Consider the following 27,819-nt stretch of genomic DNA (forward strand, 5'->3'; position numbering starts at 1 on the left):
TTTTCGTTCGAACAAATTCATTTCCGGTCCCCCATTAAAATTGGATCTGTTTGCATCAGTTAAAATCAGTGAGCTGACTTTTTCTTCTTGCCAGTGTTTAACATAAGCCTAAGAAGATTCCTTAACAGTTATGAAGAAAATGTTTAAACATAGGGATGTAGATTATCATCCATTCCTATTAACAAGGGGTGCAATTAGTGAAAGGGACCATATGTTCTTAAAGCCAATCTAAGTGTCTAATGATTGTAAATTTTCATTGTCACAATGAGCAACAGTGATCATTCCATTCTTAAAAAAAAAAAAAAAAAAAAAAAAAAAAAAAAAAAAAACCTGACACTTCTTGCTGGCTGGAATTCCGATCTGACCAGACAGGAGACTGGGGACGTCTTGTTGTAATGTTTGTTAGGCCACTAAAAATACAAAATAAAAGTTGTATACTTACATCCCACTTAAAGGGAAAGTCCAGGCAGAAAAAGAAAAAAAAGAAAAAAAAAAAAAAAGGGGTTTCTCTTACCTGGGGCTTCTACCAGCCCCATGCAGCCATCCAGTGCCCTCGTAGTCACCACTGCTGCTCCAGTCCCCCGCTGGAGGCGATTTTAGTTTTTGCTGACCTCTGAGGTCGGGGGCCGCATTGCGTACATTTTTACGCATTCCTGCTAGTGCAGGAACATTAACATACATTATTTTTTACGAGTTAGTGGTGCAACTCGTACATTTTTACACGTTGCACCATTAACGCATAAAAATGTATGTGTTAATGTTCCTGCACTAGCGGGAATGCGTAAAAATGTACGCAATGCAGCCCCCGACCTCCGAGGTCGGCAAAAACTAAACTAGCTGCCAGCGGGGGACTGGAGCAGCAGTGAGTGACTACGAGGGCACAGGATGGCTGCATGGGGCTGGTAGAAGCCCCAGGTAAGACATTTTGCCTGGACCGTTCCTTTAACCTCCTCTGCCCACATAAAACAGTTAGAGCTAGTCCACACTGGAGGCGCTTTTGGAGTTTTTCTTTTGTTAAGCGCTGGCGATTCTTCCAAATCGCCCTGAAAGCGCTTGTGCAATGATTCTCTATGAGAGAGTTCACATCTGAACGGTTCGTTTCTGATCCGCTGCATGGACCATTTTAAAGCTTTGTGCAGCGATTGCATGACCGTTAATACACTTTTTCCAAATCAAAAAGAGTTCACTTCCTGACTGACGTCAGGAAGTGAAAAAACGAAACTGCTCTGCAAAAGAGTAAACAAAAACGCTTACCAAAACCACTCAACTCAGAAATTGCCGGGAAGGGGGAGGGGGAAGTGTCAAAAAAATGCCAAACGCAACCATAATCGTAAAAAGCAACATGAGCGAAGCCAGAATACTGAAATTGTTACGTAAGGAACTTGGATTTTTAAACATGTATGCCATGAGGATGTAGTACTGCTTTTGCAAATAAGGGTTAGTAATTGAGCAAGTACAATGAAAAAATAAAATCTATTTCCAAATAATTGCCATACATCGTATAAAGGACAATTGTAATAACAGGACAAAAATGTTTTTTCATATATTAGCACATTTTACAGTGTACCAGAGACTAGATGTAATAAAGTTTTATACACACCTGGGGCTTCCTCCAGCCCCATGCACACGGACTGCTCCAACGTCGCTGTCCTCAGTCTTCTCCAGCTTCGGTACCAGGTCCCGTAGGTTCTGCTAGTCGCAGCCAGTCTGCGCATGAGAAGTGTGCTCTCTATGCATCTCTGGAGGCTGCCAGAGAGATTCATAGAGAGCGCACTTCTCTTGCGTCAGACTGGCCGAAATTACAGGACCCGATACAGAAGGCTGAGGACAGTGAGAGCATGGGGCTGGAGGAAGCCTAAAGTATAAAAATTACAACATCTGATCTCTGGCTTCCTTTAAAACTATAATGGCTGAAAACCGAGAAATGAATTCCCCCCCCCCCCCCCCCCCCCCCAAAAAAAAAAGTATAGATCATATAGGCGTGATAAGTACTGAAAGTTATTGCTGAATGGATGGAAGCAGCACTATAAAGTGAAAATTGCTTAGCATTTTTAAAGGAGTCCCGAAGTGACATGTGACATGATGATATAGACAGGTGTAGGTGTAGTGCTTAGCACACAAATAACTATGCTGTGTTCCTTTTTTCTTTTTCTCTGCCTGAAAGTGTTAAATATCAGGTATGTAAGTGGCTGACTCAGTCCTGACTCAGACAGGAAGTGACTACAGTGTGACCCTCACTGATCAGAAATTCCCTTTTTATCTCTTGCTCTCAGAAGCAATTTTCTGCTAGGAAAGTGTTTTATAGTTGGAATTTCTTATCAGTGAGGGTCACGTTGTAGTCACTTCCTGTCTGAAGTGGCAGAGTGGTTAAAACCCAGATGAGCTCTGCCTTTTTTTTGATATTCCAGTTAAGAGCTTAGTTCTGGTTATTTTAAATACTGCAATAGGTGTTACATCCAATCCCTACAGTCCACCTTAAGCAGTACAAAGTAGGTATTGTAACCAAAAACCCAGAAGCAAAATTTGTATGCAAGTCCGGAATGCAGCATTTTACAAAGCTGCAAATTTAATAGGATGAGACAGATATGATTGATGTTGGAAGCTTCATTGCAGTTTTCTTACATTATGTTAATCTCACTCCGATTTGCTTCAAGTGCTTGCTTGTCCAGGTGTCAAACTTTTTTTGGTATGAGAGCGGACAACTGAAAATCCTCCAGTCCTCACACTGATAAATACAGATTTAGATTCTTGCAAAGTGGGCCTGGGAAAGCATACCTCTTGTTAGATCTCCACTGCTGCAGAGATTTATAGCTGGGCTGTATTTGCATTGCTGTCTGGAAAGCATTTGCTACTGCTTTGCTGAGCTAAGGACTGACAGTGAGGCCAGTGAGAGGGAGTGCCAGATCTACAGGAAACTTTCCACAAATATCCTAGAAGGCCTATTCTGCTTTCATAGCAAACCGATCAGCCAGACTAGACATGCTTTTAATGTGCTTATTTCCAAGAAAGCTCAATCTTCGTTCCGTAACAGTTAAACACAATATATGGATATTCAATCGCTATAAGGCCAAACTGCTCTCCAGCCTTAGGGTACATTTCCACTTGTGCGGCACGATTTGCTCGCGGAAAACGTGTCAACGAATCTGCATACGGTTGCGGATTCATTGACGTTTCCATGCGGATTTTCACGCGGAATCGTTCGCGATTTTAACAACGCGTTTTTAACCATGTCAATTCCGGCAAGCATTGACATGGGTTTTGAAACGAAATCGCACGCGGAAACACCGTAAAAACTGCAAGACTCAAGTGCTTGCGGTTTTCCTATTTAGTTACATGACCGACGATTCGCATGCGGGTGTGCGGCGTGCGAATTCTAACGGCTCTGCTGTACAGATTTTTTCTGCATAGCGAGCCGCACAGAATTCCTGACAAGTGGAAACGGCACCATCCACTTGTATCGGTTGAGCGAATCTGCATGCAGGAAACGCATGCAGAATCGCTCTAGTGGAAACGAGCCCTCACTCTGAGCAGAGGATTCAACGTACTTACATATAGTTAAATAGTTATCCAAGTTTAAAACACACATGGATCTATCAGTTTCAGCCTCTTTAGCTTCAGTGCAGCTAAAAACAGAAAAAGCCACAAGAGCAAAATCTGACTGGATAAAGGCATCACCTTCCCACTTCTAGCAATCATAGCTGTTGATACCCTTCAACCACCTACTGCAGACTTCCCATACCACTATATCCCCCCTTGACCCCATCCCTTCCGATTTACTCCAGCCTCACTTCACAGATTTGGCCCCAGTCCTCACTACCCTGTTTAACCTCTCCCTATCCACAGGCACCTTCCGCTCGGACTTCAAGCAGGCCACTGTACTACCCCTGCTCAAGAAACCCTCCCTCAACCCCTCACTACCCTCCAACTACCGCCCTCTCCCTCCTCCCCTTTGCCTCAAAACTCCTTGAGCGTCTGGTTCACAAATGCCTGACCCAGTACCTCAATGCCAACTCACTGCTAGACCCACTGCAATCTGGATTTCGGCCTGCCCACTCAACCGAAACAGCTCTTACCAAAGTGGTCAATGACCTTCCCTTAGCTAAAGCTGAAGGTAAATACTCCATTCTCCTCCTTGACCTTTCAGCAGCTTTTGACACAGTAGATCATCCCCTACTCCTCCAGTCCCTGGGCATTCACGACCTCGCCCTGACCTGGCTTTCATCCTACCTCTCCTTCACAACGTCCTTCAAGGAGTCCTCATCCACCCTCAACCACCTCTCGGTGGGAGTCCCCCAAGGCTCAGTCCTTGGCCCCCTACTGTTCTCCCTATACACATCCTCCATTGGCAAGGTTATCTCCTTCATCGGTTTTAACTATCATCTGTTTGCTGATGACACCTAGATCTACATCCACACCCCTAACATATCCCCCACTACCATGAACAAGGTCTCCCTCCTGCCTATCAGCCATCTCCTCCTGGATGTCTGCTAGGTTCCTGAAACTAAATCTAGACAAAATGGAATTTATGATCTTCCCACCCCGGCCATCCCTGAACCTCCCAGATGTGCATTTCACTGTTAACCACACTACCTACCTCAAGCCCGCTGTCTGGGTGTCACCCTGGACTCCGCACTCTCCTTCACTTCCCACAGCCAAAACCTCAAAGTCCTGCAACTTCCACCTTCGTAACAGCTGCCCTTTCCTGACCTCTGCCACGACCAAACCCCTCATCCATGACCTCATAATTTCCCGCATTGACTACTGCAATGCCTTTCTGTCTGGTCTCCCTATGACTAAATAGCCCCGCTGCAGTCCATCATGAATGCGGCAGCCAGAATTATCCACTTCTCCCATCGCTCCGCCATGGCGGCTCCCTTCCGTGAATCCCTACACTGGCTTCCTATCCAGTCCAGAATCAGATTCAAGATATTGTGTATGACCTACAAATCTGTCCAACCTACATTTCCAATCTTACTCAGAGGTACACACCTAGCCGCTCACTCCGCTCCTCGAATGAACTTCGCCTGACTGCCCCCCACATCACCCAGTCCCATGCACGCCTCCAGGACTTCTCAAGAGCTGCTCCAACACTATGGAACTCCCTACCTCCACCCATTGGGGCAGCGCCCTCCAACATCTTCAAGAAGGCCCTCAAAACTCACCTTTTCACTCTGGCCTACCACCCCTCACAAGTGCTCTAAACCCACAACTCAATTCTGATCCCCTACCTTTCGTGTCCCTACCTCTCCCTCTAGATTGTAAGCCTTTAGGCAGGGTCCTCCTTTTGTGTCCTACCTAATCAAGCACCTCCATTACTGTGCACCCATGCTAGGCATCTGAGTGAACCTAACTTGCCTAATCTCCATGCTCCCATCCAGTGACTGACTAAGCAATACCTGGTACTCATACTGTGCTGCGTGATCTGGTTTTTCTTTTATTCCTGTATGGTCTTATTGCTGTAGGTCACCTTTAAATATTGTATGTAACAAACTAATGTCCAACGCTGCGTAATATGTTGGCGCTTTATAAATACAATAATTAATTAAGTGGGTAAAAAAAAAAAAAAAAAAACATGAAAGACCTATTTAAATGCAATTTGTAATAAACTCAGTTTTAACTGTTCGTGTATACAGGTTATTTCCCAGCTCCCCACAAGGTCACGCTGGATGCCAAATTGCGGTTCGCTTGTATTTTCCTCATGACGGTCTGCAGACACTAACAGATTTCCTCAGCAGCCATAGAAAGAATGTGTGCATTCGATTTAAAATATATTTTTACAGAGAAACAATCTTTGTATAAATCATTAACTGTGCTCACAGGTAGATTGGTTCCAATTCCAGCCTACTTCCTGTGTTAACCACTCAATGTGAAGAACCCATTTTAAATGGGTGGTAAAACCTTTTCTCCATGTACAGTTTATATCCAACTGCTATATTGACTAGGATAAAGTGCTCAGTTGACAAGCCTTTATATTGCCTTTGAATGTAGCTATACATAGAAAATTTTGTAAAAAACGAAAAATACAAGTGTAAAAATTCATTTCTCCATGTGTAAAATGCACTAAAAATTATTTTTCTCCAGTGTTTGTCCCTTACAGTAGACCAGGGATGTCTCACTCCGGTCTTCAAGGGCCATATATCCATGCCAATGCTTAGGATTAACTGAGAAATGGTGAAAGCGGTTCTACTTTATGAACCATACAACTTTCCTGATTCAGTCATAGCAAAATGTGAGGTCCTCAGCACCTGAGGAGTAGAGATAGATATCCCTGCTGTAAGAAGTAAATATAGAACAGGTTTTGGACTAGTCCCATATCCTCATGGGGATTATCAGGATTCTTTTATTCTATACAAAAGTGCTCCCTGGAAAGGATCTATACAAACATGCCCGTCCAGCCTTCCGACTTGCACACTATTTTGGAAGTTGGGACCAAGTGCGGTTCAGTAAATGCTTTTGAGAATAAAGTAGCAAAAAATGTTTCTGTACAGTTTTGTTTATATGAAAATAAAGAAAACCCACAGTCCAAAATCAAATATTTACAATCTGTTTTAATTGACTGCATTGTAGAAAATAGTGCATTTTATTCTGGAACATTACACATTTTAAATACATTTTACAATTGTCATTCAATTTCTTAAAATTAGTTCTCAGCAGTATTTTACAAGCTAAATTAAAGCAATGGAAGCTCTCACCAAGCAAAGTAAGACAATGTGCTTAGTTTCCCATTTTTGTACCAGTTTTTAAAAAGTTTGAAGTCATTCATATAGGGTGGTGCCCAAAACTGTATCCCATATTCCAGAGGTGACATCACAAGTGGTTTATATAAAAAGGAGTTGTACAATAGCATCTCATGCTTTTATTTCCCATTTTATGCCCTCCAGATATACACAGAAGGATCCACAAACCGACCATTGGTTGAAAAAAAAGCTGGTGTTCTTAATTCAGGAATTCCACATGACAAGTGCATAAAACCACAAGGTTCAACTAACGCGTGTCGGGCTTACAATCTGCCTTTAGAACTATGACTAAGGGCAGTTTGTAAGCCTGACACGCGTTGGTTGAACCTTGTGGTTTTATGCACTTGTGTGGAATTCCTGAATTAAAAAACACCAGCTTTTTTTCAACCAATGGTCGGTTTGCGGATCCTTCTGTGTATACTTGTGGACTGGCCTGGCTTACCAGATCCTGCACCCACTGGTTTGATTCATATAGGGGGTAGAGTGTTTTGAACTTTTAAATTTTCCTTTATGCCCTCCAGAATTGTATTTGCTTAGGCTGCTGTTACTTGGCGTTAAATACGGTTGCTTAAATATCAATGCTCCCAAGTCCAACAAAGCCTGTCCCTAGCCAGGGCCACCATCAGATTTCTGGCCCCCATAACTGGGCAAACCAACTGGGCACTCCAGTCTCACTCAACTCACAAGGTCACCCTTCAGCCCCCACCCCGACCATAATGCATCATGTGCTCTAATTTCCCCATTTATTTTTTTCAGGCGCTCTCATCCCCTTCCCATATTCCCCATACTTCATATTTCATCAGGTGCTCTCCTATTACTACACATACACACACATATACAATACAGAAAGGTTCTCCCTTGTAATTAGGCGCAAAGCAAGCATTTAATCTTTCACTTTTGGTCCTCCACAATTTTGTTTCCTACCCGATATTCCAAGAGAACTGCATGCTTTGGTTTAACAAATTCATACGTTTGAGAAGAGAAGGATTTGACTTCACTATTAATTTGGTAAGCAAAAAGGTGCACAAACGCATTATGGAGAAGATGACAATGGAACGACTTATGAGAAGGAAAAAGGATTACAGTATGGAAAGTCCAGAAACCGGGTGATTACATTATGGGTACAATGTCAGAATTTGCACCTTTGACCAAAAATTGAGGTTCCAGACAAAGCTACACAACTATCTAAAGCCAGAATTGTCAGGCTTACTAACTTATCCAGTATTGTATAGTTACACGTGTCAGGATATTCACAGCGTGATGTTGTACAGTATATGGCAGCCATTTTTAACTCATATCTTGGGAGAGCCTCCATTTTGTCCATGTCGGTCTGCGGTTTGTGTTAAATACTATGGTATGTAAGCAGTGTACTTTTGCATTCCATTTCCTTTGTAAACTGAAGTAAGGGTGTTTGAACACCACTTCGCTAGCCATCATTCAATAGCCTCTAGAAATGGTCTTTTTTTACTCACCTGGAGCTTCTACAAGCCCCCTGCAGCCATCCTGTGCCCTCAGTCTCAATCAGATGCTCCTGTCCCCCGCCGGCAGCCACTTCAGTTTTTGGTGACAGGCCCTGGAACACAAGTGATTCTTCGCGTTCCTGGCCACAATAGCAGTAGAGAGGCTGCTATTGCGGCCAGGAACATGAAGAATCACTCGCATTCCCAGGCCTGTTGCCGAAAACGGAAGTGGCTTCCGGCAGGAGACAGGAGCATCTGATCGAGACTACAAGGGCACAGGATGGCTGCAGGGGCCTGGTAGATGGCCCAGGTGAGTAAAACTAATTTTTTTGGGATGACTTAAGCATCCCTTTAAACACTCACACAGCTACCCATTCAAAAGAGGAAGCTAGACATTAGTCGGCAATTGTCCACGTGCAATCATCTGAATAAGACTGTAGGGTGTTGGAGTTGGCTGGGGATGCAGGAAATTATTAAAGAGGAACTTCAGCCTAAACATACTGTCAATTAAGTTACATTAGTTGTGTTAATTAACCAGCTGAGCGGTCTGGACGAGCTCAGCTCGTCCAACACCGCCAGCGGCTGCCGCTCAGGCCCTGCTGGGCCGATTTTAATGAAATAAAAAGCAGCACACGCAGCCGGCACTTTGCCAGCCGCGTGTGCTGCCTGATCGCCGCCGCTCTGCGGCGATTCGCCGCGAGCAGCGGCGAAAGAGGGTCCCCCCAGCCGCCTGAGCCCAGCGTAGCCGGAACAAAAAGTTCCGGCCAGCGCTAAGGGCTGGATCGGAGGCGGCTGACGTCAGGACGTCGATGACGTCACTCCGCTCGTCGCTATGGCGACGATATAAGCAAAACAAGGAAGGCCGCTCATTGCGGCCTTCCTTGTTTATTCTGGGCGCCGGAGGCGATCGGAAGATCGCCTCCGGAGCGCCCTCTAGTGGGCTTTCATGCAGCCAACTTTCAGTTGGCTGCATGAAATAGTTTTTTTTTTATTTAAAAAAAACCCTCCCGCAGCCACCCTGGCGATTTAATCAGAACGCCAGGGTGGTTAAAATAGATAGGCAATATAATCTCTTACCCGCCCTGTTTTAAAAGAACAGGCAAATGTTTGATTTCATGAGGGCAGCTATCTTTTTGGTTGAAAGGAGGTGACAGGGAGCATGAGACAGTTCCAACTGTCCTGTGTTCTGATCACCCTTCCCAGTTGCTAGGCAACGAGATCAGAAATACCATCATGCTTTGCACAGCATCAGGGGAAAAAAGCCCAGGCAGTTTTCTTTGATGGGGCGGAGCTTAGCTTCTGTGCAGCTAAAAATTAGGCTTTGGTAAGAAAAACAAAGTTCTGATGCTGTGAAACTGTTAAAGAAACACCAAGTCTTTTCAGTGCTGCTGAGTAGATTAGTCTGGAGGTTCACTTTAAGTTTGCATTTAAATGTAAGCCTGGATGTACCAAAGATGAAGTCACTTATAGGAGGAAATGACCGATAGATTTTCTTGGGTTAGAAGTTTGGGTAGCCCAATGGTACATATTCCCTCCTATAAAATCCAGCCCTGAGCCAGTAAGCATCTTTGCTGAAGGTGGATCCTGGGCCAGAAAGTCCCTGATCTGATCAGCCTGCGTCCTTCCACAGACAGAAGTAGATATTGCACAGGGTAACGTTCATTTCTGCTTTATACCTTTTTATTTTGATAAGCAAATTTGTTTCTTTGTAAATTTTACTTTTGTTTTTGTAAATTGTTTGTATACATTTCCTTCTACATTTGTTCCCTTTTTTTGGAATATTAAATCCTTATTTAATAAGTTGGGCTTCTGAGTACTAAGATTTACATCTCAGAGCAACTGCAGTGTAGCTTGTTACAGTTCAGAGACAGAATGTATGCTCGGATAGTTCATTGCTACCGTGCAAGATTGCATTGTGTGTGGGGCGTTTCCTTGGTTTTGGCCTAAAGCCTGCGACTGACCCAAGATATGCCATCGTGCGTGCAGCTTGACAACAGTGCATGGAGTTGCTGTAATCGCCATAGACAGGGACAGACCTTTGGTACAGGAATCTGTGTGTACAGTGCCTAGCAGTTTAGTTGAGGAACTGCTAGTGGTGGCTAAATCTTGCAGATGGTTGAGGGCAACAGCCTTGTTTTAGCTTAAATAAGGCTGCTCCCCCCCTCTCGATCTTGGTCAAACCCAGTCAGGAGCAGTCTCTGCGTGCGTGCCGCGGAACCAGTCACTCACACCACCCAGACTCAAAAATGCAAGTTTTGCAAGTATGCTCTTCCATGCACATAGCTGGGCATTCAGTAATAACATGAACTGTATATGAAGCCTAGTAGCTAAGTGAAACAATTAAAAACCATCAAGAACATGGTCTAGCTATGGAAAAGCATTAAGAAAATAAAATCTGCAAAATCCACAAACTGGGAATTGAGGAGCCACTCGTAAAACTTCGATTCAAGTCTTGCGATTGGTGTCCGACCTTCCACACCAGAGTGTGGTTTTAAAGCAAAATATAATCTATATTACAACATTTGCACAGTTTCCTCTTAAAAATAAATCAATATTCTGGGATTCAACAGAAAACCTTTACAACCATGTAAGTTTATTATCACTTCCAGCCCAGTGTTATTTCAAGTGGATGGAATCAAAGCCACAGGTTGTCTTAGGGGGTGGGCAGAAAAAGTTTATCTAGTAAACAGTTATAAGGTCCAAAACCAACAGTTTTCACACTCACCCTTTGTATTAACCTTGCGGAGAGCAGCAACTACCCCTTTCAGGTTGGCTGCACTAATTTACGAGGAAGCAGTTAAAATAGTCTACCCTCAGCCAAGGTATCCTATGATCCCCTAAACATTCTTTTGATTCATAACTTGAAAACAGGGATCTCTTGTAATTTCAGCACTCAGCTGCACAGCAAGAGTGTAAATTCATCATCGCACAAATACACCTCTCAAATCTTCTACACCTCACTTCTGCCCTGCGCACTGCAAATAAACTTTGGTGCTAAGGGACTTCCGACAGCTGAGAGTCGTATACCCAAGGCACCTTCCTGACCAGATTAGCCACTAAATCTACAAGCTGTGCCAAGAACCATAAAGGTTTATGCATTTGGATTTATGTATTAAAAAAGTGTTATTTATTGCTGGAACAAATGAACTCGCAGCGTCACAGGTTATGACATCTACCAACTCAAAGGATCTAACTGTTCTGAGGAGTGTACCCAACTCACTACCAACAGATCTGCTTCTTTGACTAGGTGGCAAAATACAGGCAATCCAATATTTCATTTGCTGTCAAAACAATATGCTGCTATGAAGAAAGCTTTTTTTTCAAATACCAAGAGCATCAGTGTATCATAACAGGGTTAAAGAGGGCCTGAAGTATATCTGAACATATATATGCTGTAAATACCCTTTTACTGGCAGGTTTGATATGAACCTATATTGTGGCATAACACTAAATTTGTACTCCAGCCAATGCCTAGCTGCTGCTACTGGAGTCTCCCAAAGCTCTGTGCAACTGACCACCTTCTCTTGTCCATCCCTCTAAGCAGCCAATAAGGCCAAGTTTCCATTACACACTTTTTTTTTACGTGTGTTTCTATGTTAATATCCACACGGAAAGGAAAAAAAAAAAAAAAAGTATAAAATTATGTGAATTTTTGGTTCAAAGATCTGTATTGAAACATATCAGGTTAAACACATAATCTGTAAACATCCCCTATATAGGAAAAGAAAGTCAATGCAAGCATTACAGTATAGCGTAACTGATACATCTAATTAAGCCGCATAACAAATATAGTTGTCAGCCACAGATATTAGCATGAACGTTTCAAGTTTAACCTTATTCGGAGATTGGTTAATGTTAATAAAACGTAGCTTTTAATGAAGTCGGGTTAAAATAGATAATTCAAACAGATTATACTACCCCTTAGTGCAAAAAGTGATACATTGGGTTGGGGATAAAGGTCATTTGTCTGTCAGACTCTCCTCCAAACTCACAATGCATGTATTAATAACAACCCCACACACAACCCTACATGTTTTTCCTTAACTGGAAGTCCCGGCCATGTTAATTACTATTCCCCCTCCAGGCCGCCATAGGTAGTGGGGAATGATATAATTTGGCTTCCAGCTATTGGTGGAGGCCAAATTATTGTGTTTTAAAAGCAACTTCAGCTCAGTCTTCTGGCGGCGCCAACATTACTCACTGAGCGCCTCTATAGATGTAATTCCTATTCTAGTCTATGGTGGTGTCAGCTGCGCCCCAAATCTTCCTGCGCTGAAAGGTACTGCTCCACTCCAATGGCCAGTTTAACTTGGCATGTAAACATAACCCATTTAATGACTGGCAAACCTCATTTATGGTCAACATCATTGCTACTCTTTCCAATTTATAAGTAACCAACCTCCATACCCACCATTAAACACATCAACATATACTTACCAGCAACCTCTTGAGATACTGCCCAACCCCCACCTACACTACTTCTGAAGCAGCATTAAAGAGAATCTGTATTGTTAAAATCGCACAAAAGTAAACATACCAGTGCGTTAGGGGACATCTATTACCCTCTGTAACAATTTTGCCGCTCCTCGACACATTAAAAGTGGTTAAAAACAGTTTTAAAAAAAGTTTGTTTATAAACAAACGAAATGGCCACCAAAACAGGAAGTAGGTTGATGTACAGTATGTCCACACATATAAAATACATTCATACACAAGCAGGCTGTATACACCCTTCCTTTTGAATCTCAAGAGATCATTTGTGTGTTTCTTTCCCCCTGCAGCTATCTTCCACTGAAGTGTCAGGCTGTTTCTTCTTGCAGAGTGCAGACAGCTCTGCCTGTATGTAATTCCTCAGTATGTGAAAGCCCAGCCAGCTCAGAGGAGGATTTATGCAGCTTGTAAAAGATAATAGAGCAGAGAGAAGCTGCACTAATCTAAATAATACACAGGCAGTGTGCAGAGAGGGGCCTGGAGGGGGGAGATGCATCACAGAACCACAACACTGAAGAACTTGGCAGCCTTCCAGAGCAGGCTGACAAGTCTGACAAGAGAGAGATAAGTTGATTTATTACAGAGATGGCGATAGTAGAACGTGCTGCAGTAAGCCAGAACACATTAGAATAGCTTTTGGAACTTGTAGGATGATAAAAAACAGGATGCAATTTTTGTTACGGAGTCTCTTTAAAAAACGCCATTTTTTATATTGCTTGCCTACCTACTGGTTACTGGGCTAATTCATCAAAACTACACATCAACATGGTCAACTAGGTGCCAGATAGAAAACAGACACACACACACACACACCTTGGAACTAAGGGACTCTTACTCATTGCATTACACAAGGCTTACATTTAATGAACCACTACAGAATGAAAAAAAAAAAAAAAAAAAAAACTTTAACCGATAACAGGGCTTTAAAAAACATATATTGCAAAACTTGTACTGTAAACTTGGAGTTCCACTTTGAATTGCATCCAAGTTCACAGAAGACTAAAGTCAGGCAAAGAGGAGAAACCAGCATATCATAGCTTTACAGCTCATCTAGACTGGATTTGAGAACTCAAACATCTAAAAAGCAGCAATTCACATCTTTAATATACTATATGTAATAGCCAGGAATTATGCAGTCAAATGAGGCAATTTAACTATTATTGATTTATAAAGCACCAACCTATTCTGTGGTGCAGTACAAACAAAGAAACATGGAATACATAATACAGACAATGGTAATACCAATATACAGAAATGGTCATTACAGTGACAAAAGTAATATGATGAATAAAATTTATAATTCCAAGACACAATCTAAAAGAATAGGGGTGAAACACGAGGTGGGGTAGTATACAATATAGATAGAGTCTGTATTTTTAGGATATCTAATAGGAGTGCAATTTGTCCTAAGACTAAAGGGGGAATGGCCTAAGGTAGAGTGTATGCTTGTCAAAGTTTTGAGAGATCATTTAAAGACAAAGGTTGGAGAGAAACTGATGTGTTGTGGGAGGGCGTTCCAGAGGGGGCGAAGCACCTGCGAAATCTTGCATACGTGAATGCGAGAAGGTAATACTCAAGGTCAACAAAAAGTTCATGTGCAGATCAGGGACTGCGATTGGGTGAGTATCTGAAAACTAAGGAGATGTACGGGGAGAAAGATTGTGGAGAGCTTTGTAGGTTAGTGTTAAGAGTTTGAACTGGATCCTCTGTAGAGCTTTTTATTGGCTACCAATTAACCAGAGGAGCAGCAGATGAAGAGCGAGAAGAAAGATGCAGCAGAGTTCAGTACAGATTGTAGCGGTGCCAATTACTTGGTAGTCCACAAAGTAGTATGTTGCAATAGTCCAAACAAATAGAGCATGTATTAACATTTTAGTTGATTAAGTTGCCACGACCGTGCATGTAGATGAAAAAGGAGGGAGCCAAGGGAAGAGCCTTAAGGTATCACCAAAGACAAAAAGGATGTGTAGAAGAGATCTGATCTGAGCAAGACCGAAAGACCTTCCAAAGAGATAAGAAGATAACCAGGAAAGAGCAAGGCCCTTTATGCCTACAGATGAAAGTATCAGTAGGAGTAAGGTGGATTAGAGATTAGAGATTAGAGATTAGAGATAGAGATAGAGATAGCTAGATAGAGATAGAGATAGCTAGATAGAGATAGAGATAGCTAGATAGAGATAGAGATAGCTAGATAGAGATAGAGATAGCTAGATAGAGATAGAGATAGCTAGATAGAGATAGAGATAGCTAGATAGAGATAGAGATAGCTAGATAGAGATAGATAGCTAGATAGAGATAGATAGCTAGATATAGATAGATAGCTAGATATAGATAGATAGCTAGATATAGATAGATAGCTAGATATAGATAGATAGCTAGATATAGATAGATAGCTAGATATAGATAGATAGCTAGATATAGATAGATAGCTAGATATAGATAGATAGCTAGATATAGATAGATAGCTAGATATAGATAGATAGCTAGATATAGATAGATAGCTAGATATAGATAGATAGCTAGATATAGATAGATAGCTAGATATAGATAGATAGCTAGATATAGATAGATAGCTAGATATAGATAGCTAGATATAGATAGATAGCTAGATATAGATAGATAGCTAGATATAGATAGATAGCTAGATATAGATAGATAGCTAGATATAGATAGATAGCTAGATATAGATAGATAGCTAGATATAGATAGATAGATAGATATCTATCTAATTTATTTTAAAATCTCCAGGCAAACAATGCGTTTCACGGGTCTAGAGCCCGCTTCATCAGGCAATCAATTTTGGAGATACACTAAAGAGACAAAGACAAAAACGAAAATAGAAAAAACACACTATAGCAATGGACGCCAGATATTTAGATGGTGAACATTATCAACATCAAAGTGGTTCATAATCAGATGTGAGATATACGCAGTTAGGTGCCAATCACATGGCCATTTCTCACTAGATCGTATAAGGGTAAGATAGATCAATCTGACTGAATACAACTGCAGTAGATCTATAGACAGTATTAATATAAGCGCCTATAAGATATATATAAAAATTGGTCACGAAGCTAGATCCATAATGTACATGATTCAGTAATACATAATTTATTAGGATACAAAAAAAAAAAAAAAAAAAAGGATAAGTGAATATACCGACTTCATTAGCCCTAGGACTTATTTAAAACCATTATGCCCGACATGTTAAAATTTACATGGAGTATGAACACACTGCTTTAGGATAAAGAAATCATAGTAGAAGAAATCATAGTAGAACATTGCCTGTGCAATGTTGAATTTGAGGAAAGATAACACTTTAATTAGGTGTAATTTGTATGTGAATAGAAGTGACACCGGATGGTAGTTGGTGAGTGCAGTGGGATCTAGAGATTTATTTTATTTTTTTTTAAGTAGTGTCACAACAGCAGTTTTGAGTGGGGGCAGAAAGATGCCAGTACAGAGAGATAGGTTAAATATCAATGTTAGTATAGGCATGAGGATAGCTACAGAATAAGATGAGAGGTAATAGAACCTAAAGAACAGGTGGTTAGATGGGATTTGGAGATTATAGACAAGAGAGAAAGTTCAGTCAGTGGATAGAAGGCAGATAGAGTGCAGTCAATGAGAGGTGTGGAGATGGGATTTGAGGGCTGCAAGGAAAAACCACTTTGGATTAGGTCAATTTCATCAGTGAAGTATGTTGCAGGAGGCGGAAGGGGATGGGAGAAGGGGGTTAAAAGCGCTTAATAAGAGCTTTGGATTGTGGAAGTGGGAGGATATTAGGAATGAAAAATGGCACTGTTTTCCACAGAGCAAACACGTCTTAGCAAGCAAAGGCCAATCATGAGTTATGGAGATGTATTTAACCTCCCTGGCGGTATGATTATTTCCAGATTTTAGGGTATTTTCAGCATGTTTCAGACCCTAAAATTAGGGGGGAAAAAATCATGCCGCCAGAATGCCTGCAGCAGTCCTAACACTCACCTGCCTGGAATCCAGCGCTGCAGCCAACATAAAGCCCTAGCACAAGCCTAATATTGGAATTGCCATCCTCAGATGTATAGCACCAAGTGGCTAAAACGAGTACGGATTCCCATTTACACTCCTGTAATTGGGAACATTTTTTAAGCTATATACCTGCTTGTTGGAAAATTCCATAATCCTCTTCAAAACTAGCTAGCAATTTATGATTCAGTCCATAATGAACTGCGGCTTCTCGGTTCTGAAACTAGCATAAAGTTTTTGACAGTGGTTATTCCCATCAGACCAATAACGGAGGAGAAGGTTGTCAGTATAGCCCCTGAACTGTCATTCGAGAGATGGAGTCCCAATGCGCGCGCGCTGTGCGAAGTGCGCGCTGTCCGATAATTTAGTAGAACGTCAATTGATTCAGCATACCCATTTTTGCTTCTGCATTGGAAGTCCACAGTAATTCACCTTGCAAGCAGTAATGATGCTGCCATCTGTGAAACATTCAGGCCGGTTTGACACTGCAAACTGGCGGCAGCAATGCGGTGCGTCATGCCCGCCACACCAGCAGAAACAGGCATTCAGGGAACACCGCAATAGTACACGGTGATCCCTGTCTGGTGCGCTTGTGGTGACTTCCTGCTTCGGGGTATGCGGAAGTGCACGAAGGCATATTGTAAAAATATGCTTCCGTGCCATCAACTTTTTAAAAAACCCTGCATCACCACAGACAAACATGACTTCTGGGCCAATGCAGATCAGCGTGGATCCCGCACAGTAACGTACTTCTGCACTAGCGTTAGATTAGGGCCTTCTGCCACCGCTTACCGCAACGTGGGAAGTATGAACTTTCCCATAGGTTTGCATTAGGCTGCGGTAGCAGTGCGTCAATTTGACACACCGCCCAAGTGTGAAAGATCAATCAAGAATTTTAATCACCGTGAGAACTTAATTTATACACAAAAATAACAAAAAACTGCCAAAGCCCTGTGGATACCCATTACAAACATGGAGTATCCCAACCCTGAATGTCAGATTGTATAGCCATACTCTACTGTACCGGTGGCACAATATTACAACAGGCCCAGTCCTCTTTGTCAACATACCTAGACAGGTAGCATCATACAGTAGAGAAACAACCCAGAGTTTGGATAAAATAAAAGAACACTGAAGATATTAAAACACAAACGACTTAGCTTGTGAACTAAATTACATCTGGAGAAGCACTTACTTGTTAAAAAACGGTCGGATGATCTTTGATCGGGCTGATATGTGCCCTTTTGGTGGACTCAAAAATGTACCTAGTGAAAAAGTGCATTCATTTAGAGCGGAATATACACAGAGCCAATGCAGAGTTCTTATAATCCAGTAACTTACCTAGATAGTTTGCCATAGATACAAAGCAAAGTCCTGTAATGAAGGCATCATAACCTGCTTCATGCAGATGCTCTGAGTCGGTGGTGTAACTTGAAAAACTCTCAGCACTTTCTAATGAAAACAGGAAGCTTATGTAAATCCAGAGTCAAGTATACTTAGACAAAATTACTACCTGCACTATTCTTAAAATTACACCTATAACACAAAATAATCCAAGTATCTCCATAGCAGATCATGTTTTTAGCACTTGCATGGACAATATAAGGACATGTTCATAGAATAGGATGATAGAAGCAATTGTTTAATACCAGTTCAGGTTTACTTTAAAGCACACCAGAACAGAGAGATCTGGAGGCTGACCTATTTATTAATTTTGAACCATACAGATTGCCTGACTGTCCAACTGTCCCTGGCTCTGTCTTCAATACTTTTAATATTAAACTCTAACAATGCTTTAGCTCTAACTGGCAAAGCACAACAACACCTCTACTTTGAGAAAACTAAGGAGCGCTAACCTCCCACAGAAGCTGCTGGTTAATTTCTACAGATGCACTATAGAAAGCGTTCTGACCAATTGCATGACGGCCTGGTACAACAGCTGCACGAAGGCTACTAGAGAAGCCCTGCAGCGAGTTGTTAAAACAGCAGAAGCCATTATTGGCACTGAACTACCATCACTGGAACTTTTGTATAATACTCGCAGCTTGAGAAGGGCCAAAAACATTATCAAAGACAACACTCACCCTGGAAATGCCTTGTTTGAGCTCCTTCCATCAGGTAAACGTTTTAGATCAACCCGCGCACACACACACACACACAAACAGACTGAAAGACAGCTTTTTCCCATCCGCCATAAACTTGATAAACTCTGAATCCTCTCTGAAATAATTAACACTGTGTACAAATTGTTTAAACATCTGTAATACCTGGCATACTTGTATAATTTCTCCTCTTCCTTGTTACTATCACTATGTTCCCTATATGCACCGTGGGGTTGTCATGAAAAGTAATTTCGTTGTGTTACACAATGACAATAAATTGAATTGAATTGAATCACAGACCCTGAACGAGCATGCAGATAAAGTTTCTGACAGAGTCAGCTGCATGCTTGTTTGTTTCAGGTGAGTGATTCAGAGACACTACAGCAGTCAAATAAAAGCAGGAATGTCAGGCAGGTATTGTTTACAAGGAAATAAATATGGCAGCCTCCATATTCCTGTTACTTTAGGTGTAAAAACAAAAATTTAAACACAAGTAGGTATGTGATTTCTACAAAATGAACTCCATAAAGGGCATGGTTATTACAGAAGTACCTTAATCACTCCTACGCTTATCACACCAGAAAACTACCAAATCCTACTGTTCTCCTGCATTTCAAAAGCTACAGGAGTGAGCAAGGTGAAATGGCAGTATGTGGCATGAAGGTGCAGCCAACGGTTTCAGAATAGGCAGAAAAGAGAACTTTTATTTTGATGCAATTATCTTCAAAGGGCTGGGGAAGGTTTTTGGAACATCCTGGAAGTAGTAATGGCCACATGGTGATTTTGATTGGATTCGCAGTCCTGTCGCACCTAACTTAAGGGTGAAAAGTCAAAAAATAACCCTATGGAAAAGTATAGGGTGGGCACGATTCACGTTTACCGAGAGCTGGTGAATAGCTACTGTCAGCCTGGAACAGTTCACCAGGTACACGTCTGTCATCACTACCTGCAGGTTCAAACCTAAGGTTACTGCATGTTTTGTTTGTAAAGCAGCTACCAAGTAAATGCCAAAAATATATTTCTGCACTAAATGTATAAACTATGTGAAAGGACAAGTGTACAAAACACTGACAGAGGATTTTACAGATGAGTGGTTAAAGGATTCCAGAGCCCAGATTAATAAGGGGGGGGGGGGGGGAGGGGGAGGGGAGCAGGCATGTATGGTGAGCAGTCCTGATGCTCACCGCTCCCCACTTCTCCATTCTGACCCTCTGATCCTCCTAAATTCCCACCTGCACCCTCTTCCTAGTCGGGCATCACTGGGCCTGCGCTGGCCCGGCTACGCGTCCAACAGTCCGTAATTGTAACCGGGAGTGCTCTGCACATGACGTCAGTGACAGGATATGCACAGCACTCCTGGAACGCGCACAGCCAGGCCAGTGCAGGCGCAGTAATGTCGGACCTGGCCAACCAGGAAGAGGATAATGGAGTGCATTTAGGAGGAGGATTAGAGGGGCAGAACGGAAGACCGGGGAAGGGGGGGGGGGGGGGGGGGGAGGGTGAGCAGCAGGACAGCTCACCTTTCATGCCAGCTCCTGCCCCCCCCCCCCCCCCCCCCCCCCTATTAATTTGGGCTCTGGTATCCTTTAGGAACGCTTCATAACAAGTCCCACCAACAAGATTTTGAAAGTCACCTCATGTGATGTTCTGGGCAGTGGATTAAGTTTAACAACGAGGTTCATATTATGTAGATACCCACAAGGCAGGCACGGTTGAGAATTGAGGGTTTCCTAGACCATCTTCAAGGCCACAAAGATAAACAAGGAGACCTACTTCTAGATTAAATCTAGATTAAGTATAAAACTATGACAAATGAAATCTAGATCATTAGAAATCAAGTCATCCACATCACTTCAAACACAATCTCCTCATTGAGCATTCCTTATTGTATAGTATTTTATGGATAGATAATGTAACAAAAAAAAAAAAAAAAAAAACCTGTCCAAGATGCAGCTATCCTGCTTTAGATCCCATATTGCTATTCTATAGAACAGTGGTCCTCAAACAAAGACCAGCGGCTTTTTTACCAGCCCCCCACAAACAAAATGTATTACTTATAGATGCGGTCAGCTAAATCTTTAAATATTGGTGGTCCACATATAGAACATTAGTGCTGGCACCACCCATCCACATGGAAGCCAGAAAGCAGTAATTTGCTGGTTTCCAAATTCCACATCAGGTGACACTGCTGTCCAACTGGACTTCAGGTTGTCACCTGGGTATGCTTCACTGTCTGGCCCGCAAAGACGACATTGTATGTATATTCCGGCCCCTCAGCAGTCTGAAGTATGTAGACACGGCCCTCGACCCAAAATGTTTGGGGACCCCTGCTATAGAATATATATTTTACTTCATGATCTGAAATCTGCCAGGCAAGCACTATATTTCAATGATTAGGCAAAATGCCCATAAATTAAAATGTTAAAGATATGCTGTACTGACAAAATGGAACTATGCTTTTATCTTAATGCATGACCAAGAAAATGGATTGAGACATGGCCATTTATATATGGCTAAAAACATTTAAGAGCATCCTGTAGTCAGAGAGATTGGAGATTATACCCCATAAATATACTTAATGCTTTTCTGAAGTCTCACTGAGCTCAGTTATTGAAAATGCCGTTTATTTTACAAAAGCCAATTACATATTTTAATAGATAGTTGACAGAAGGCAACTGGTTCTTGAATTCTTACCAACTTTAGGAGGTTTGAAAGGAGCCTCTTTTAATCTCTTTTCCAGTTCGGCAAGGGATGTGTTATAAATAATTTCCTAGGAGTATATAAAAGGAGATGGAACAATTAAAGCCAGATGTACTGTACATTGCCAAGCATTACAGCCAACAAATGACTGGTATGCTTTGCTGCCATCATGTGGATGAAAATGGATATGAAAATGTTAAAGAAAAAAAATTGCAAGTTGAACTCCAAGGACAGATACCGGTATTCCATATCGCCACTCAGCAAGGGAAAAAAAAAAATTATATGTGAACAAACTTCTACATGAAACAGTATAAGGTAGCACCAGACACGCCACAGCACCCGTGACTCCGCATAGCTCTAAGCAGTGGTGTTCACAGAAATAACAGGGACTGATTGCATACTAAATGTGCACTAAAGTGGAACGGAACTCAGAATTAAGGCCAGGTTCACACTTGCGTTTAAGTGGCAAAGGGATTCGTGAAAACTGATCTAATTACCTGATGATCAAATCCGTTTTCACTTAGCTTCCATTCCTTCTGTTCCCACGCATCCCCCCAGACCCCACCCCGAAGTGTTTTTTTCTATGTAGAACAGTCAGTTTCTTCACTAGTGTTAAATGTTCTGTTTTCTCATTGCCCCCAATGAGGGCTTCAGCTTCTGTTTCCGTTCCACTGGGCTCAGTAGTCCAGAAAAAAAAAAATTTGTTGCAGAACCAAAGTTGCGGTCTGTTCAGAGGATCGTGAAGAATGGATTCATTTGAACGGACAGATGTGAACAGATCCATTAGTTAACATTGGATCCATTCACATCCATTAGGATCTGTTTCCGTTCTGCGAAGGGACAGTTTTATACCACCAGTGTGAACCAGGCCTTACTCTCTGCTCTATGAGATAAGGCACAGCATGCTAACCTTTATGGGTAGAAAAGTAAGTTTTTGGAAATCCTTAAAAAAAAAAATTAAGTTCAGAGCTTTTTCTTTGCAGAGAGCACTGAAGGGGTTAAGCCGATGGGCGAGAGCATCCCAGTTGTGCTCCTTTAGTCTATTCACAGCTGCTGATAAGGACCAATTTGATTTGGGTAAACTGAACACAAACTGCAGTGATTTCTTCAGCAACTTTATGTGGAATAATCACTTTTTATTGTATGCTGTGCAAGAGTTTAAAGGTTAGCACTTAAGTGCTAACCTTTAAAGGAATACTGTAGGGGGGGGGGGGGGGGGGGGGGGGGTCGGGGGAAAAGGAGTTGAACTTACCCAGGGCTTCTAATGGTCTTCCGCAGACATCCTGTGCCCGCGCAGCCACTCACCGATGCTCCGGCCCCGCCTCTGGGTCACTTCTGGAATTTCAGACTTTAGAGTCTGAAAACCACTGCGCCTGCATTGCCATGCCCTTGCTCCTGATGATGTCACCAGGAGCGTACTGTGCAGGCCCAGTATGGGCTGTGCCTGCGCAGTAAAATATCTGATCAAATGATTGCATCTGAGAAAAAATATTGTATGATTAATTGGCACCTTAAAAATTGCATAAACATTTAAAAATAGCTGGCAATTGTTTGGAACTGACCCATTAAAGGACATGGAGGCTGCCATATCCATTTCCATTTTAGCAATACTAGTTGCCTGGCAATCCTGCTGATCCTCTGCCTCTAATACTTTTAGCCATATACGCTGAACAAGCATATCTAGATCAGGTGTTTGACAGTATATTGACAAGATTACCTGCATGTTTATGTTATTCAGACACTACTGCAGCCAAATAGATCAGCACTTCCAGGCAACTAAATGAATATGGCAACCTCCATATTCTTCTCAAAGTTTTCCTTTAAATTAGAACACAATACCTCTCCTTCGTCAGACTCCCGTTGGTCTAACCTCTCCTTGCCATTTTGGGAAAAAAAAAAAAAAGCAGCCTTCACAATCACATTAAAAGTAGATCATCATTCTTTAATATGCATACTGGTACAAATGTTCCAACACTGAAAATAGAAATTCAATTTCCCAAGGAATGCTGGGCATTTGGAGCAAATTATGTGCCAATATACGTGAGGCTCGCTCAAGTATTTTGGCTAAAAGGCACTTTGATGGTTTAAATTGACCCAATGAAGCAGGAGATGCCAAAGAAACTCATTGTCTGAACCTTTTGTGCAATAAATGTAAAAATCGCAATCGAGTTGAGTGCTACTTCACAGGAGAAGTAAGCTGGTCATACCTCTCCTTTTCATTTTGTTTAATTTTATACCTTTGGGCACCTTCATTTTAAGTTTGAGCCAAAAAATGTGAACGTTCCAAACAAACCAAGTATTTTAATTTACTGTACAGTTTGCTATGTAAATGAACTGCAATTACATTTGTGAAATTATTGTTAACTATCCTAATGTTTCCACATCCATCCACAGCAAAGTCAAGTATCCGGGAGGGATTGCCTGATGAATGTGCTTGCTGGTTTCTTGAACAACTGGCCTAAAATGCACAAAACCTCCCCCAAATACTTACTGAGCCTCCAGCAATGTCTGGTAGCCTTTCTGAATAACCTATCAGGCTGCTAGCTTCTTTCCAGCTTACCCATGCGAGGAAGGGAGCGTGTCAGCTGACCCGCATTGGGTCACGTGAAACTGACTTCTGTGCACGGCCCCCGGAAAGGCTACTAGACATTGCTTTTGGCTGTTTTTTAGGCATTTTAAACACTTACTGAGCCTCCACCAAAGTCCCAGTTATCGCGCAGGCATGCCAGTTGAGATTTCCGATTGCCTTCTTGAGTTCTGGATAACTGCGACTTGGATGCAATTGCTAAATTTTGTATACTACACACATCGTTTGCAGGAAAACTTAGTTTTGTACAGTGAACAAAGGGAAATAAAAAAAACCAAAAAAAAAAAAAACCTGACAATTACCTTAAAGGGCTGTGTAGTTGCCATAAGCTTGGTATCCAGGACTCTAGAACAATTCAGACAGTTATTTTTACTAGAGTTTACTTTTTAACAGAAGAAAGCCAAAATTGCTTCAAAATCTTTACATTTAGCACAAAAAGGGGTTTATCAAATTTAGGACATTGCCCACAAGCACTCAGAGCTCCACCTGAGGCAGTGTGTTTTATATTCTTTTGATAATTTATAAAGTCTGAAAATGTTTAAACAAGTAATAGTTTTTGCAAGCAAAAAAAAAAAAAAAAAAAAGTTTATTCTACATGTTCTTACATATGTCCCTTCACCTCCCTAGTGCTCCTACATACAGTTAATTTACTCACTCCCAACTAGTCTGAAAAAGTCATGGTGGGTGCTACACGCTGTACTATCCTTAGACTTTCACTGTGCTCAATGGGCACCATCATTGTGCTAGTTATTCTCTCAACTGAAGTCACGCCTCTCTGCATACTGACAACCCATCATGACTTAGTCTGAAGGAGGGCATGGCTTCATAGCGACGCAAATAGAGAGGATGATCTATAAATTTGTTCAGCAGTTGTATTTCTGTATTCTGCAAAAACTACATCTACATAAAAATTAAAAAAAAGTAAAAAATAAAAAATGCCTCTGCCTGGCTTTGATAGGGCCATTCATTTCAAGAATACTAAGGTATAGGGAAACTGTATCAGACCAAAGAAACTGACCAGCTAGTGTTCAGCTTCTTGATCTCTCCTGGAATCGTAGAATGAATAGGTTTTGTTTGGCAGTGATGTTTCTGATGGGGCTCAGATCTGTATACGAGCGCTTCTCCTGTGCAGTGGGCCAAGTGGCAGAGGACCTGAATGTGACATCAATTCTCAAACTACCACTTATTCGATCAGCAACCACTCAGTCCACCCTATTCGGAATAATCATGCAGAACCCATACTTTTGTTCAGCTCATCGGAATGGACAGAACTGACTAATGCAAATTGATCTATTGCTTTACATAGGATCCATTCCCACCCGTGCCGATCCGTTCCGAAACTTTTAGGGCAGTGTGATCTCTATCATTTAAGATGGAGCGGAGTAATTCACTAAGGGCCCGTTTCCACTACACGCAGATTGGATGCAGAAAAACTGACTCCAATGAATGCCTATGGGCCTGTTTCCACTAAACGCGATTTTTCTGATGCAGACTTCCCCATAGGCATTCATTGGAGTCAGTTTTTCTGCATCCAATCTGCGTGTAGTGGAAACAGGCAATAAACTAGAATGCGCATGTCACAGTACTATTTGCAACTGTCAGAAATAACTGCAGTAAAATGAAGAAACTTAATGCAGAGCAAACACTCACCTTGGGAACACACAATTTGTGATTTCTTTAAATTCATTTAGTTCCTACAGAGACAAAGTAAATCAATTTTACATGAATATAAAATAGACATGGATAATTATTAAGAATCAGGAATTAGGTCTCATTCTCAGCCATTCATTGTGCACATTTTGGCAACCTATATATTGGAGTTAACACAAGCTCATCAGCTTGATATTCCCACACAAGGATATCAGGCAGCACATACGCTGCAGCTACATTACAGTGTGGCATTCCCACACAAGGACAGCTCATACACTGCAGCTACATCACAGTGTGACATTCCCATACAAGGACATCAGACAGATCATACCACTGCAGCTACATTACAGTGTGGCATTCCCACACAAGGACAGACAGCTCATACACTGCAGTTGGGTAACTGTACAATAGAGTCATAAGTGGGAAGGTCTAGCCGAGCAAGTTGAAAACCATGCCTCACTGCTACTGTCCCCGTAGAAGGCCAACACTGGCAGCTTCTTTTTCCAGTCCACTGCAGTTATCCTCTCCCCGATACTAACTCTGACCCCTCTTATTGCATAGACACAAAAACACATTCAAGATATGGTTAACTTTGTTTTGTATAGACAAGGATGCTGCTTTTTACAGCATGAGCCATAAGACTGTTGAGACCAGAAAAACACTTACGTCAGGTAATTGACAGAAGAACTGGTGTATCGTGTGCATTACATCCAACAGCATATTGTGCCCAACCACAAGCTTACCCTGCAAGATAAATAAAAAAAATAAAAAAAACAACCCACACAGAATTACTATTGTCTGATGTTGTAGAGGTGAGACCTGCATTCAACCTAAACTGCTCATTCACCAGGATCTCAGTGGGTTGATTTGTTTTGCTGCAACAGGGGTTGGTAGAAGCCAAACATTACTGAAATTGTGATTCTGGAGATTGACTTTATGCTAGGTACACAGATTTTTCTGGCAGATTTACTGTCAGATCGATTTCCAACTTGTCCGATCTGATTTCCGATCAATTTCTGATAGAAGCGAATGGAAAAAAAAAAAAAGTCGGAAATCAGACTAGACATGTTGGAAATGGACAGTAAAAACCCATCAAAGAAATACAGAGCAACAGGGAACACGGGAGATTGACAGAACTTACAGGGGGACAGGTGATCCACAGAGTGTGTTTACAAGACACCTACAGATCCAGATAAGTCCATAGCTTTAAATAAGATCTATTAATTGAAGAGAAGGTTTCAAGAAATCAGATCAATTTGCGGATAAGGATAACTCACATGTTCCGTGGCTTTCTAAAACAATTCATAACTCCGTGTAACAAAAAAAAAAAAAAAAGCTGCTGTTGATATTACATTGAATGATGAACTACAGAATGGAGTTTTTTCCTATAGCTTATGTTGTCACCAACATCTTCACAGGGCAGTAGACCAAACTACACAGGCTTTTAAGGACAAGCCTCCCTTTGATTGAAAAAAAAAAAAAAAAATGTGTCTGCATTCAAATCGGATCAGGCTAAATCAGCTAAACTAATAAGGTAAACATTCTAAAAAAAAAAAAAAAAAAAACTAATGTATACATGTATCATTCAAGTTATTGCACGGTTTTCTTGGCTGTAATATGCTCAGAAACATGACAAAAATTGCCCATTTTGTGCATTTAAAGGGCACCTAGAATCACTTGAATAATGAGACAAATGTGTATGTAAAGTATCAGTCCTAATAACGAGTCTGTGTTTAACAAAGTGTATGAGGCCTGGTGCACACCAGAGGAGTTTGAGCGTTTTCAGTTTTTAAAATCTGCTGCTAATGTTATCCTATGTGTCTGTGCTCACTGGAGCAATGAGGTTTTGTGAAAAACCCCATAGCATTACATTGGGAAGAGCTTTTAGAGGTTTCAAAAGCTCTTCCCAATGTAATGCTATGGGGTTTTTTACAAAACCTCATTGCTCCAGTGTGCACAGACACATAGGATAACATTAGCAGCAGATTTAAAAACTCAAAACGCTCAGAAAAACTCCTCTGGTGTGCCCCAGGCCTAAATCGGTTTTTCTTTGCAGATGAGCAAGCCAGACTTAACACTTTTGC

At 41.6% G+C, this 27,819-nt stretch overlaps 1 protein-coding gene across 1 annotated transcript in view; it reads right to left on the minus strand.

Moving 5' to 3' along the window:
- PARN (poly(A)-specific ribonuclease) overlaps positions 1-27,819 on the minus strand; it is a 179,001-nt gene that overhangs the window by 93,870 nt on the left and 57,312 nt on the right. The window contains 6 exon segments of the mRNA XM_068244741.1: positions 17,892-17,961; positions 18,038-18,148; positions 21,493-21,568; positions 24,388-24,430; positions 25,736-25,779; positions 26,402-26,479. Coding sequence (XP_068100842.1) covers positions 17,892-17,961; positions 18,038-18,148; positions 21,493-21,568; positions 24,388-24,430; positions 25,736-25,779; positions 26,402-26,479 — 422 coding nt within the window.

Source organism: Hyperolius riggenbachi, chromosome 7 (genome assembly GCF_040937935.1).
Source record: "Hyperolius riggenbachi isolate aHypRig1 chromosome 7, aHypRig1.pri, whole genome shotgun sequence".
Taxonomy (NCBI): domain Eukaryota; kingdom Metazoa; phylum Chordata; class Amphibia; order Anura; family Hyperoliidae; genus Hyperolius; species Hyperolius riggenbachi.